Source organism: Antedon bifida, chromosome 1, assembly GCF_963402885.1.
Source record: "Antedon bifida chromosome 1, ecAntBifi1.1, whole genome shotgun sequence".
NCBI classification, from domain to species: Eukaryota; Metazoa; Echinodermata; class Crinoidea; order Comatulida; family Antedonidae; genus Antedon; species Antedon bifida.
The window spans coordinates 5,920,648-5,936,297 of NC_136226.1; the positions used below are offsets into that span (position 1 = coordinate 5,920,648).

At 31.4% G+C, this 15,650-nt stretch overlaps 1 protein-coding gene across 1 annotated transcript in view; it reads left to right on the plus strand.

The window, feature by feature from the left end:
* Positions 1 to 2,264: 2,264 nt before the first annotated feature.
* Positions 2,265 to 15,650, plus strand: part of LOC144839272 (acid-sensing ion channel 2-like) — a 42,618-nt gene continuing 29,232 nt past the window's right edge. The window contains exons 1-2 of the mRNA XM_078694591.1: positions 2,265 to 2,403; positions 12,218 to 13,102. Of these exons, the coding sequence (XP_078550717.1) occupies positions 12,574 to 13,102 (529 nt within the window). The 5' untranslated portion in view covers positions 2,265 to 2,403; positions 12,218 to 12,573. The remainder of the gene's footprint in view (positions 2,404 to 12,217; positions 13,103 to 15,650) is intronic.

The following is a 15,650-nucleotide window of genomic DNA, read 5'->3' on the forward strand; positions in this document are numbered from 1 at the left end:
TTTGGCTTTCAGGTAGTGAAGTCCAAGGCCGACAGTTAACAATCAATTCGTTTAGTTTACTCAACGTGTGTTGAATCGAGGAGCAAATAAATGTATACCTCTTCACGTGAACGAGGTGAAAAGAACTTAAGCTTTACGTTTACAGTACATAGTCTTCTAGTAGTGTACATAATAATGTTGGTTGTTAGAGCTATACGAAGCCAATATATTCTTTCCCTAGACATTCCTAGACCAAGTTCCTATGCTATAAATAGAAAGAAATAAATATATATAGGAAGACATATCAATAAAGCAAAAAATGTGTAAGAACTTACAATATTGACATTTTGACACATAACCATTCCTAAATCGTTGCCTATTAAAATGGATCGTTTCTGTTGTGCTTTAATAATTAATACGTGAGCAAGTCCACCATTTGTACACAACTCTACCAACCTAATAGATATACTCTATCTGGTTCAGACCTATGGAGTGGTACGCCGCGTACAATACGAAAGCATAACTCCGTAGGTCTGAACAGGCCCTTATATTGTGACCAAAAGAAACTGTAAAATAACCACAATGTAAACATAACCACAAAAGTATGCCACTTATAATTATGTGCTGGCATGGGGTGTGCTTACGTCTTAATGACGACAAATACAATTTTTTTTCTCAAATGTCTGTCATATTTATTTACTCGGTTGGTTTCATGCACAACTTCGATGGGAAGGAACCAACTAATCTAAATAACTAGGCCTTCGCGGGATGAATCTCTCACATGATTTCATTGTCAAGAATGCTGAAACGCTCCATTATAAACATAGAGATTCCTCTAACGAATGCATATCTTCATTCATAAGATCGATCATTATTGACACTCAATTAATAATTACGCATGGATAATTTACATCAAATTGTGCTTTCTAAAGTATCAATAAGGTGCACTGTTTTTCATGTATGCATAGAGATATTATAGTGATGTATGTAAAGTTATTTCTTTACGAGGTGACTTAAATATCTGCTCTACTTCAAGGTAGGTTATTCTTTATTATAGGCCTTTGTCTATATTCTGCATCTGCTCAGAGGGAAGCATAGAAAGGGTTAGGTTCAGAAATATAATTTGTTCTGCTTACGACGAAGCTTTTCTGCTGAAGGCCAAGAGTCTATCTTCCGATATCATACATTTTTGTATGATATCGATTACAAATAACGATGAATGTCTGTTTACTGAACTGAATAATGACATTCGTCGAATTTAAACTACGACCATCAATTTGACATTTTCTCTATGATTCTATTCTATTCTATTCTCGTCAGTATCTCATCGTAGGCCTACACATACGTGCGGCAATTGGTCCTGCGTACAGTCTTACTAATATAGTTCATTTGTTACTTACCCTCTGATAAATTCTTTTGTTCTTTATAATGCCATTATGTCCATGTCGTTACTGCAGGCCTAGTGTACATAATGAAGTTATTTTGTGTGAAATTGCTTGTACAGTTTGTCTGATATATTTTCTCGTCTTGTTTTTTCAATTACGTTTCAACAAATAATATAAATATAGGCCTAAATTTCGTTGTAATTTCTGCAACTAACCCCATATGAAAGTATTGTATTTCATAGGAATCACATCCCACTCACCCGATATTATTGGATGTGTGGATATTAAATAGATGTGAAGATAACATCTGAAAGTTTTATGTTTTTGTAAATATATATAATGGTAAGCATTTGCCTCCTAATGTATCTTGCATGTTTTCATGTTACCTCGTACTGAAACATCGCCATCGGAATAGAATTCAATAGTTAGATATAAAATATGTCATCTTCAATTATTGATGAAATATCGAATCATTTCAATATGCCAATGTAGGCTAGTACGGTACCTTCATTTTATAACGTTTCAAATAATGTAGACCTATAATGTTTCACCGTAATGTTGATGCAGTAGGCCGTCGGGCTTTCAACTATAAGCCTAAACTATTATAAATGAAATCCTGATTACAGTTAACCACTTGTTTGATAAACACGATCTTTCTATAAGAGCCAATAATGATGTCGGCGACCTAAAAATAAGCAACACTGAAAACAGTTTGTTTGTCCAAGATTTTTATTTTATTCTTTGCACCATATAACATAATTGTTCCTCTGCCTAATCCATGGGTATCAATACAGTAGGCCTACACGAAGGAGCCAACATACGTCACTTTGCTTTATAGCTTATACCGCCACCTATCTTCACTTGAGTAAGCTCATTTGTATATTGGCATAGCCAGGTGCATTTAACTGAGACAGAAGTCATGCCTGCCTATTGTTTGTTTGGTACTGCGAAACTGCATATTTCTAACAGTACAGTAAAACTGCATTCCACTATGATCGACTACGTTAGCTCCTTGTCTTTTGGTCCAAGAACGAATAAAGTAAGTGAAGTTTTAACAATGTTTTGAAATCTCAAGCTAAGGACACGATACTATAATAAATAAAATAGTACTAACTGCCCTATAACTCATGCAGTACACCTTGTTTATCGTCCTCTTATCACCTGTTTTAAAGTACAAATTCTTGTTTAAGCTTTTAAACTTACAGGTATCTTTAATATAAAGTGCGTAGTGGGTAACCAATGTACAGGAATGTTGTCGAAAATGGCCAAAATGTACTTCGATTTAGACGATAACTTTGTTTTTATTCAATTTCCAAACGAAAAATATTTACATAAGTAAAAGAATATGTATCGACTATTAGCGATAATATTTTCTTGAACATTAGTTCTACATATACTAATAGATATAAATATCAATATAAAACAACTGTTTTCTAAACATTCACATTAAGCTTAACATTCAACCATGTCTTAATATATGTCTATATTATTGAACACATGAGCTGAATAACGACACACAGCATATATTCCGTTGACTTGACATTTGGTGAAATTTTATCGAGAATTTATTGCTAATAAAGTGAAGAAGATAATGATTATGGTGATGAAACTATCACGTATTGCGATGATGATGTTTTCTCGTCGTTACACTGTGAAAATATTCTTTATGTATAGGAGTAAAATGTAGATGAATAATGTAATACTATTTCTAAATTTACGTTTTAATTTAATCTTAGTTGGTTACGGTATCTCACTATTTGAAGTTGATTTATTAACTGTTTGAATGACTGGTTGGGTCGTTGAATGCTAGATCGTTGTTATAGTTATTCCTGTTCGTTCACTCTTCCGCCTGTTTATTTGTCTACTTGCTCCACCGTCCATCTCTCTTCTAAACCATTTCTTTACGTTGTTGCTTATTCTTTCTACTTTTTCAGACACCTCTTGCTACGTAATTGGCAAGATATTCATGATACCAGTAAAAAAAAACAATTTTTATTTAGCTTATAGCCAATTTAAAACTTCTCTTCATTTAGCAATGAACACACTTTAATAACTCGAAGAATTTTGTAGGCCTACATAAAATGCTAAAATATTTTTTCCGGTTAAGTAAACATGTCTCTATCGTAACAACTTATATTCAAACACCTTTCTCCAGTGCATTACGTATGCACACGTCACACGAAAGCATTTATATAAAATTACCTTTATATGTCAAATATTAATACCTGTAATATTATTGAAATTGTATAAATTATGCAAGAATATACGTTATATCATACACCGATATAATTATACCAGTATATCAATGACAGCTTGTAAATTATACTAATTAACCTACTATTCGTAATGATCACGGAGGGAAGCGCCAAACCACAGCTGGTTTATTAATGCAAATATTATGCGAAGAGAAACAAAATCTCTTGCCATATTGATGACAATAAAAACTATCTCATGAATAACAAGTTCTATCCAGACTGACAAATCTAGACATTGATTACATGGCCATCGTAAAAACGACATATTATCCATTCCATTGCAAAAGTTGAATTTCTCACAGGTAGGTGAAATAGAGCTAGAGATATATAGACACAAGGTTGTGCATACTGTATACGGAAGAGTATTAATATTTGGTCGTTCTGTGTTCAGATACGTCGATTACTGTATATATTTAATTGATCTGGATCCGCCAGAAGATTACAGGTGAGACGAGTTAGGTTACGATTATTATAATCTTTTACTATTCCCTCGTGGCATCAATACCTGGCTTAAATGGATCATCGTAGGTAAATAATGACAATACTGTAGTTTTATATCTTAGAAAAATATAGTGAATACTATACTAATCGTAAATTAGTAAATGTTGGCAATCTCAGCGTAAGCAACATTTCAAAATATAAGCCTATTGGGAAACATCATGGTAGTGACCATGTATCATAACAGTACTACATTTTAAATACTAAAATTGGAGAATTACAGGCGTTCAAAGAGTGTTCTGAGCACTTTGTGGGTGGGAGAAGTGCGCGTCACAAACCATTATTAAAGAACACAATCTAATATTAAGATATTTTATCTCCTACAGGATAATTTAAGCAATGTCATGATTAACTATAATTTTATTAGCTAAAAAATGTCAGACGTTGGGAGAATTTTTAATCTTATTTCAAAGTATTACAGCAAGTAATAACTCATTCTTCCTTTCATGTTTTGTCTTTTGACAATCCTCAATTGTCTTTCTTTAGTCCAAGAGAGCATTTTCTGTGAAACGAATCACGAGGGCTTTAAAACTACAACCAACCCCTGGGGACACCCTGTTCAGGAGACACCTATTCACGAGACTTAGGTTAAAGATGTTTTGTTCCCCAAAATCATGAAAAATAAATATTTATAGAATCAGAATTTTAATATAGGTCAATTTTCGGTTTTATTGACTTTTCCAAAAAAAATGTATATTTTGCTGTATCCTACTGTGAGGAAATAAATATTAATTAATAATTCAAATTAAATCATTTAAAGTTACTTGATTTTTGCTTTAGTTATACAAATATATTGCTACAATAGGATTGTAAAAATTATAATGCAATATTTATTGGCAATAATCATTGTCCGTCCGGCAATATTTTTTTTCTTGACCATTATTTCAATCTCGTAACGGTCATTAAACCGTGTGGCATGGGAGTTTGGATGATTGGCTATCGGAATGACCGTGTGTATTTTAATAAATGCAAATTAATAACGATAGTGGTAATAGTATTAATTTGTCATGCCTGTGTTTTTAATGAGCAGTAGAATAAATCATACCATGTCAACAAACGTACACAGCAATACGGTTGTTGTTTGAGTTTGTTGAATTTTCAAAACAGACGTTTTTTCCCAGTAATGAAGTTGAATTAAATTTATTCCTTGCAAACAAATGATATACAAATTTAACATTTCGAATGACATCCGCAAAGAATTGTTTAAAAACCTATCACGAATCTGTCTTTTATTTTATTCCATCGAAACCAACAGCGATAATTACCGAAACTAACAGGTTTGATAAAAACAAAGTCAGGACTGTTTAAAGCACCTTGATTGGTCCTAACATTGATCAAGGGCTTCTATCGTCCAGTGTCCACCTTGACAAGAGGACAGGCATGAGCCAATACGTCTGAGGCAGATACTAGATGCAGGGGCTGCCATTACTAAAGCACTAATTTAATTACAACGTGATCGAACAAAAAATGCAAATTATACGGAATTGCGCTTACGAGTTTTATTATGTCATGTGCGCTCATTGAGTAATTATTACGGATACCTCTAGTTTACATCAAATAGTGCAAGTTGCCATTAAAAGGTTCACATAGTGCACTCGTGTATGGAGCGCCATACTTATGTACATCTGTAAAACTACATTATTAATTCAATACAAAACCAACATTGCATATATTATTGTCTTATAAATACAGAATTTACCATCACACATAATGTATGTATTATTATACATCTATTAAATTCCATGCTTTTAATAAATAAATAAACCTTTATTTTCCTTAGATTTAAGTTACGTTCACGCAGGAGCCTGAATTCGCCATGCTGCGGAAAAAACGTTTTTCGACCAGTACATAATAGTGTGAACGGCTGGTTGTTATTCTTATAAACAATAAAATTCTCACGATTTCTGTCCGGCTCAATGTGAACGCTATAGCTTTGTTTGATATAATATCTGGTATTTGTGTCGTATACGACAATTATTTTTTGAAGGATTTCGTTTTTTATAATTGATAGCCTCGACTAATAAAGTCATCAATACTTACGTAACAACATTCTTAATTTATTCAACAGTTAAAGTAAATTATAATTAACATGTATTGTTATTAATCGCAAGGACTATGACATTTGTATGGGTTCTCTATGAACGGTACAGATACTAATAACATTGCCTATAGCTATGCACATTATTATGTTAAGTAGAACAATTAAACCAATAGAAATGGCTCCCATTACCATTAGTAGACAATCGTTTTAATGGGTCGTAACAGTAATGTAATTAAAGCCTATTTTGACAACAGAATGATTAAATGTATAAACACTGGCTGTGATAGATTGGATGATGTTAGATTATAGTTTGATAATTACCCGTTAACGTCCCAGGGCTTCTGTGTGCTACCAAAGTTATTTCTCTATTAATTCCAGTGTAAAATACAAGGATGATATTACAGAATCGCTGAACATTTCGTATAGACCTAATGATGTTTCATTCAATTACAGTACATAAAATAAACATTTAAAAGTCCACATGCATATCAAAAATATGCTTTTTCGAACTGATGGAAATATAAGGCCTAAGTAGGCCTACGATATAAAATTGTTTAAATTACAAAAAAAAAAGTTTTATTTTAATAATAATCTTTTTTTTTCTGATAATTGAATTAACAGTTGATTATCAATATAAAATAGCAGTAATACATTTTAAAATATGAATACAAGATACAAGATACAAGATACAATAATTATAATTAAAGTTATTAAAAAAAATAACCATAATATATAATATTTAACCTTAGCATTGTTATTCATTATTAGAATCAAAATTATTGCTGGTTGTAGTATAAAATAAAGGAATGAGAGTTTGTGATACGAGTGATCTTCTATCTATATTATATAATCTTACACAAATACTAAAAGAAAAAGCTAGTGGAACTGTCTATATTTGTAATATGAATACAGTATCGTATTACTCAATACATTTCTATTCAGATTTTAACAGCTTCTCAATCATATAAAAATGGCGGAACATTGGCTCGTCTGAAAATGCTTGTCTGCATTTTGCAGAAAATACTTCTGAATACATTTTCAATGATAAAACAATACTTTTCAATATTTTAAAATTAATGTAAATTCTTTCAAATATTCTAAAAATAGGTCTACGCTACAGTTTTAGTATACACAACTGATTATATTTGAATGCTTCGGTCGTATACGCCTACGTTGTTTAGTATAGGAGAATAAACAAAACAGTGTTTTATATTATGATTGTTTAAAAAAGCATACTATTAATACATTGACATTTGTACAATTATCGACCTATCATGGTATAATAGATCAGGGAAGGAATAGATTCATTATTAATAATATAACGTCACAACACATATGTTCACAGAAAGATAGAACAAAGTTAAAATGTTTAAATAGACCAGAAAAGGATACATGTTAATAAAATGTAAGTTAGTGTAATGTAAAATGTAATAAAAATAGCAGTTAAAAAATTGAAAACATTTTAGGACAGTGATTAAATAAACCAATAGAAAAAGCCTGTATTTGTTAAAAATCATAACAGTATAAGTATACTGTATTACAGTTTACTTCATTCAGCCAAAAAAAAAACCAAACAAACAAAAAAATGAATCTTGCTTATTATAATTGCTTTTTGAATAAGACATTTTGCCTAATTTATAAACAAAAAAAGTATTAGATATTAAAAATAAACAAATCAAATAAATTAAAATAACTACATGTTTAATCAACATAAACATTGACCTGTGAACAAAGAAACATGGAAAAACACGTAAGTAAATCATGAACCGTACTGAAAGAATATAGACGACCTTATAATCACTGCATATGATGAATATTGAACTTTAATAATTTATAGATCTCTTGAATGTGAATCTTTCAAATTAAGCTAAATCATAGCGCTAAAATATTGTATTCGGAAAAGGGTAATTTCTTCACGAGGAGTTAGTGCGAGCACCCATGCGCAGCCACTGTTAATAATGAAACATAGAACACGAGTACCAAGGGATATAGGCAGTTATTTTCTGTCGGTAAAAATACAATTTATTAATCTGCAATTTAAGCATTGCCTTCACACTGCTTTATATACAAAACATAGCATAGTTTTTATTTGTCTGTTTTGGGTTGACTAACTATAACATATTTACCAACAGTTTGGTATTTCCTTACATTTTATATCTTTGTTTTTTTCGCACTTAGCAGACATTTGAATAAACAAAAAATAAATAAATAAATAAATAAAAGGTCTATTATTACTCGGTTCAAACATAAAATGATATACATTATGTTATAGAAACGTATTGTACTATGGAACAACATAACTACATTACGTTAATGTCTATCATAATTGGGCGGGATTAGTTCGACATTTCCATTGACAATAATAATGAATAAAAACAAGGAAAGTTCTATTAAAATGGATTAGCATTAATGTGTTATGTTCAATATTAACATGAGACTAATTATAAATAGAATACAGAACTCATGAAGAATAATCTGGCATGAGTAGAGTTAGGTTCAACATTGTATTGCTTGTGAGTCCGGGAAATCTAATTTGTTCGCGACTATAATGATAAGTGTGGGAGTGTAAAACGTGATTGGTGATAAAAAATGATGGATATTTTGTGATAAAATCAGAAAGATGTAATTATATTTCTACATCTACATGATATTATGGCTATTTTTTTTATGAAATAATGATGATTTGGTGATAAAATTGTGATGGTTTGGTGATAACATGATGACGATTGTGTAATGATGGAAATTTGTGAATCAGATGATGACGATATGTTGATAACATGATTGATAACAATGATTCTTTAATAATGATGGAGTTTGGTGATAACAAGGTTATTTCGTGATAACATAACGGCAGTTTGGGGATACCATGGTGGCGAGTTGGTGATACCATGGTGGCGAGTTAATAATGCCAGGGTGGCGAGTTGGTGATATCATGGTGGCGAGTTGGTGATAACATGATGGCGATTTGGTTATGCTCATGGGAATGAAGATAAGCAGGTTCGTTATCATCGTTACAAAGATTAGTTGGCCTAACCATAATTACAACAATGTGAAAAGGCCTTATGGTTATGATGAAGATGATACTTTAATAATGAAACGACAATTATTTAAACTAAAGGTTTAGTGTATTATAATATCTTCGTTGTAATACAAGTTAAAGAATACAACAGCAGTTGGAATACCGTACGATAATGGTATGATAATATAAACTATATAAATAAAATACATAATTGGATTTTAATATTTATGAAACAATAAAAATAGAGGTTATGCATTTGCTGCACTATATTGTGTTCATCCACAATATGATGCAGTAGTCCGTTTAATGTCACTACCGTCTATGTCTTTAATTTTATAATATTGCAATAAAATAGCGATATCATTAGAGATTTGTTTCTATCGTGATGAAACGACTTTTGCTCTCTACACGACACCATTGACTACAAATGCGCATGCGTATAAGGTCATTGTTTTTAGTAGAAGGAAATTCTGGAGGATTTTTTTTTATTGAGCAGGAGATACTCTAGTAGATTATATTTACCCATCAACAGCCTTCACTATTTACAGAGAAAGAAATACTCTTTTAAATACAATGTTTAAATTTAAAGAGGATCATTTTACAAGAATAATTTTATTAGAAATTGGATGATTGAAATGTATAGACAAAGACAAAGTATGAACAATGAAAGAAAAAATCAAAAAATATACTTACCAAATTATTAGTTGTAGTCATGATATTTTCATGACTAACATTGAATATGCAAATACAATTCTAGTACACATTGGACATGTATGGCGTTTATACTGATTAAAAACATGTATTACCGTGATTGAAATTGTATATTAGTGGTAGGCTAATTATGATAGATGTTCGTTCCTCATGCAAACCAACAGATAGATTGATGAAATAATTTTTTATAAATACAAAAAAAACCAAATGATTTATGTATGTTTTACATGCAGCATACGAATTGAAAAAGCAAAATCTTCTTTGACATGTTTTAAATTTGAAATAGGCCTAATTCAAACTACCTATGTTATATATTGGAATGATGTTATGTGGAATGGATTTAAACAAATAACGTAATATTATATAGCATTATTTAAATCATGTTAACATTTCGTTTTATATTGTCTACTTCACAGACAATTTTTCAGCGACACGTACAATGGATAGTTATTAAGCCTGTAGTAGCTCATACAAGTTAGGGTTGCAAATGTCTGCAATTTTTTATTACGAATAAAAATTAGAGGAGATTGTGCAGGGAGGTAGGATACTTTCATCTAGGCCTATAGATTCATAGGATCTTTAAAACCATTGGTTAGATTTTATCTTAGCGCAAAAAGTCAGTATATTTTGTCACATCTTAGATGACGAAGTCTATTCCAAAAAATAAACTTTTTTTTCACTAATGCATCTCTACTTTTTTTTCACTAATGTACCTCTATACTGTTTTTTCGCTAATGCACACCTCGGGTCTATCTTGAAATAAGATGAAATATTGATATGTGCCAGCCCAGGTTATGTGTTTTAATATTGTTCTTAATCTAGGAACAATTCCATCTGTCGTAATAAAATACGGCAGATGCACTCTGAATCAGTGACTATTAACTTGTAATCAATATATAAAGTTATCGAACCGAAACCACTGCCAATAACCATGTTGATAATTACGGGATCCAAGGCTCGAAAAGCATTGAATTCTCATTACCATTGCAAGTAAAGAAGTTAATGAGGTTTTACATAATTAGCTCTTTCTTCATATACCGGTATAGAATGTGTATTATTTAAACTTCAAGCAACAGCAAGGAACACAAGATATGATGAAATTGACTTAGCTATATGTTATTAATGTTTTACTTTACTCAGAAGAAGAAAGTTAACTGTTTGTTCACAGAAACGTATAAAGTATTGCATAAGTTATGGTAAGTTTAAGAGCTTGTATGGTATTTAATCACCGCAGGTCTGTGATAGGTTAGATTCGATCTATGTTTAAATTGCGTCTTATTTTTAGTAGCATAGAAAAGGGCAATACTTTTAAATAAGATTTTGTTAAAGGTTGTTTTATACTTGATAATATTTCCAGGAAGATCATTGTAAATACTTCATCGGTTGTGGCGCCATGTAAAGATACCAATTTCATCATAATAGATTTATCTTTCAAATAATTTTTTCTTTTGGATCATCCAAAAGAAAAAAAAATTGAATACTATACAGAGATCCAGATGGACCTTTTTTTCTAATAGATTTACTTTCAATTTCACGTTGTAAACGGTACAAGTTGATGCAAAGCTTTCACACATACTGAATCGGTATTTCTTTGGCTTACAGTTGGTGAAATACCTTTAGTAGATCTACATTGTATGGTGTAAATCTAACGATAGATATCTGACATCGAGAGGTCCCGTATTTGAGTCATATTTTATAGAGCGTCTAATTGAAAATAATTTGCTTGCTTATTTGATTTGAATATTTTGTATATTGCATAATGTACACAGAGTATAGGTCTTATCAACAAATTACTGATAACCAATCGAAGAAATTTGATATTAAACATAAATATTTGATTACTTCATGTATAATGTATAGACTACAGAGCATGACCCTACACTGGTCCTTTTCTACATATAAAAGTGTACCAAATGTAAACTCTTCAATCATTTATATTCAGTCATGAGTAAAAAGTCGAAGCAAGGAAGAGTAAAATTATTCACTCTTCCCTTGTCGAAGTAAGCGTAACATTGCCAGTATGTATGACGTCAGCACTCACGTGTAACACCGTCCATTACCATCGAAAAGTCGTTTGATATTGTAATTATGAATTGTATTGAGCTTGTGATCATTCGATGTTTTTAGAAATCTCAACACAAAATCAACATTATAGTAAATCTTTTTTATATACAAATATTGGCTTTATTTATGTGGTGTGTGTGTGTGTAGAGGTGTTGTAAACACACGTGTGCTGTTGGTAATTGTAATCAGTGGTCTGTCAAGCATGCAAAAATTGAACTGTTTATCGTTATTACTACATTATTATGCTATTTTTGTATCTTCACAGACACATCTTTGTAGTGATGTATGGAGATTCTAGAAACAGTAGAAAATGGGAATGTTATTGAGCAGATCGGTCATCGAGTATTGAATGCTACCTGTCGGTCAATAGTAACACTATTTTTGCTCATCCTGTGTAACGATTTCTTGCAATCTGACAATCGATACGTTTTAGTTGATCTTTGCAAACGTTACATGCTAATTTATTGAGGCATTTCAATTCAGTTGAAGAAAAATTTGCAAATTTATTTTGGCGCCTGTTTGCTGGTTAGTAGTCTTACACGCGGTCGTCTCCGCCAATCAGTTAATGGACATTATTGAATCATTTGAACGACGAGAAGTGAATTTAAAGACTTGATTCAGATGAGTTCCAGCAGAGGCTATCGTGCACCACGCTTTATTGAAATGGACCAGGCAGAGACCTATGCCGGTCTTGGCTATAGTCCACCACGGTTTATGCATTCAGGACAGGGAGTAAACAGTTTCCCAAACAGCAAAAAAACCAATTCAAACAATTCGATATATAGTTTGAAATTGAGGAATAGTAATGAATATATAAAAGACAACGAGAGTGATGAGAAGGATACGGTGTCGTTTACTAGATGGGCCCAGGATGTTAGTGATTGTCATGGCTTGAAACATGTTTTTAAGCAAGAATCATCCATCATTCGCCGCGGAATCTGGTTTCTTTTCTTGATTGCTATGCTGTGTCTTCTATTCTATCAATGTTATCTATCAATGGATGCTTACATAGAACACGAACATATCACCAAGTTCGATGTTGAATATGAGGAGAGGCTTCTCTTCCCCGCCGTAACCATTTGCAACCTGAATATGTACAATCTTAGTGCAATAACATTGAGGGACATTGCTTTCGTTGGACAGCCACTTGGTAAGTTACTGTATCTATTTTTTTCCCAAAGATGTAGGCCTAATGTAACATTTTGTAATGCTTAAAAGGCTAATTTGGATAAAATTCAGAAATACTGTTAATTGTCGCCAGACACGATGCAAGGAGAAACAGGCACTGTCATTAGAAAGCAGCATATAACTATACTAGTATACGAATTGGAGACATCATCTCATTAAAATATAATCAGTGTTGATATTTCCAGTTATTATATGAGTATAATTTCTATATAATAGTTATATCGCATATATGGTGTATAGTTTAATAACGTATCAATTAAATGCAAAATTATATTTTCTTAAATATTGACTACTATGTATTATATTTCCAAAGTAGCAAAGTAGGTTAATAACACATGGTATAGGTTTTAAATGTTATACTTATCAACTTGCACTGATAGTTATAAAGCCATGTTCGTCTTCATAGAAAAGAGATGTTAATAATTTGTAACGATATTTTGCTAACCTGAATTTTGTAAACGAGAACAAGGTGAAACGAATTACTTATGTCATCTTATACATGCTTTCTAAAATAACTTTTAAGCCTATAATTAATGTTATAAACTGTTTCAGAATCGTCTTCCTACGCTTAAAAGACATCTTGCTTTTATCCTTAAATTTATCTATAATACAACCTTTTGGATGCGACGGATAATGCCCGATATATTACTCAAGAGCAGTGCATACGTTCTCAAATTTCATATAAATACTGAAATATTCCATCTCGTGTATTACCGTACTGTGCTACTCTATCCCTGAAGGGAATGATATTTCATAATTTTAACTAAACGATCTCACCGTGACGTCACCATTTTATACTTTCAAACCGAATTATGATCCTAAGCAATGTTCCGGTAATAATTGAAATTGGTTTTATGTAAAACATAACTCTACACTTACATACATATTTTTGACAAATATTTTCAACTTAACGATGCATTTGAGCGAATAAATCTGATTCTCATATATAAATCATGATTTTTTATAAAAGCTTGAAATATATCTACAACCAGTAGCAGGTATAATTAATATAAAGAACACTTAAATGTCTGAAGACACGAGGAAAAGTAAGATTTATTTTGTCATTATTATGAGTAGATATGTGCAGTAAGTATATAAGCTTAGGTATATATTCGCTGGATTTGTAGTAAACCATGTGTATTAGTAAAATATATACTGTATTTAGAGATGAACCTATTGAATCATATTGCATAATAAGCATCTCTAATAAATAATAGCTAATATAGAACGCAGATTTATATGTGGGGTGTAGTCTAGTATCATCGATGATGAAACGATAGACATTTGTGTGCGTTCAAATGACGTAGTGATTAGGAGAGTTTATTCACGACATATCATATATCGTAAATAACTGTAATGTAAAACAAGAGACAGAATGTTACCAAGAGAAAGATAATGCATTGATACCGTTCAATATAGGTTTATCGGTGATTCTAAAATAACTTATTAATAGCCTTCCTTGAAGATGTAGAAAACGAGGCTTTACTGGGAGTAATTAACCTCATTTGGCTCATTTTACTGATTCTTCATTATACTTTAAGATACATTTCTTATGAAACAAACTAAATAGAAGTCTGTATTTTATCATAGTGAGAAGGATAGAAATCAGACGGTAATGATGTTTCACTTTATTTAATCCTTAAGCTCTGTCTACACTATCAAACTTTATGTGACAAAAAATGTGATGTGCCCATATATGGACATGATGTCATATCACTACCATATTTGGGATATCACTACAGTATTTGGGCTCATCACACATTTTTGTCAAACTAAGTTTGATAGTGTAGACAGAGACTTAGATAAGCGCATGTTTTCAATCCTATCTTTCATTTTTACAAAGTCATGCTTTTCATCTTTAGTATGCTATATGCTATAGTAGTATTCTATAGAAAACATTACAAGTATGAAAATATAGACTATAATAACAAAAAATAGATAAAACAGAATGCTGTAATTTGTTTGAATATAGACACATAACTGAAGAAATAAAAGTGTGATGAATCTACAAAAGATTTACAACATTAGGCCTATTCCATCAATTCCTCTTTTCTATTCCAACTACCTTTTTTACTATGTGAAACGATGCCAACTGTCACTAGAAACTCCGCAACTTTAACAAAACAATCATTTATTATATTCCTTTGATTTTAATTTAAAAATAAACTTGTCTAGATAATTATAAACGTAGGTTATTACAGAAAAAAAGGTATTTTACAACTACACATGCAATGATCACGACCAACGCCAACCCCACCCCCACTTTCCCATCCCGTCATTAAGATTATAATCCTACCATACAAAGCCACATTTTTAGAAACTTCACACAAAATGTATCAAATTATGAATAAGTAAAAATCCCAATGCAAAATCTGGGTCCACCCCTTTACGGGCCCTTTACCGTTATTTCAATGATTTATTACAATAATTTACCATGCCATGATCCTTAATATTTCTCTTCAAACCATCATCAACATCACTTGTTAACTTCATCTTCATTATATTACAGT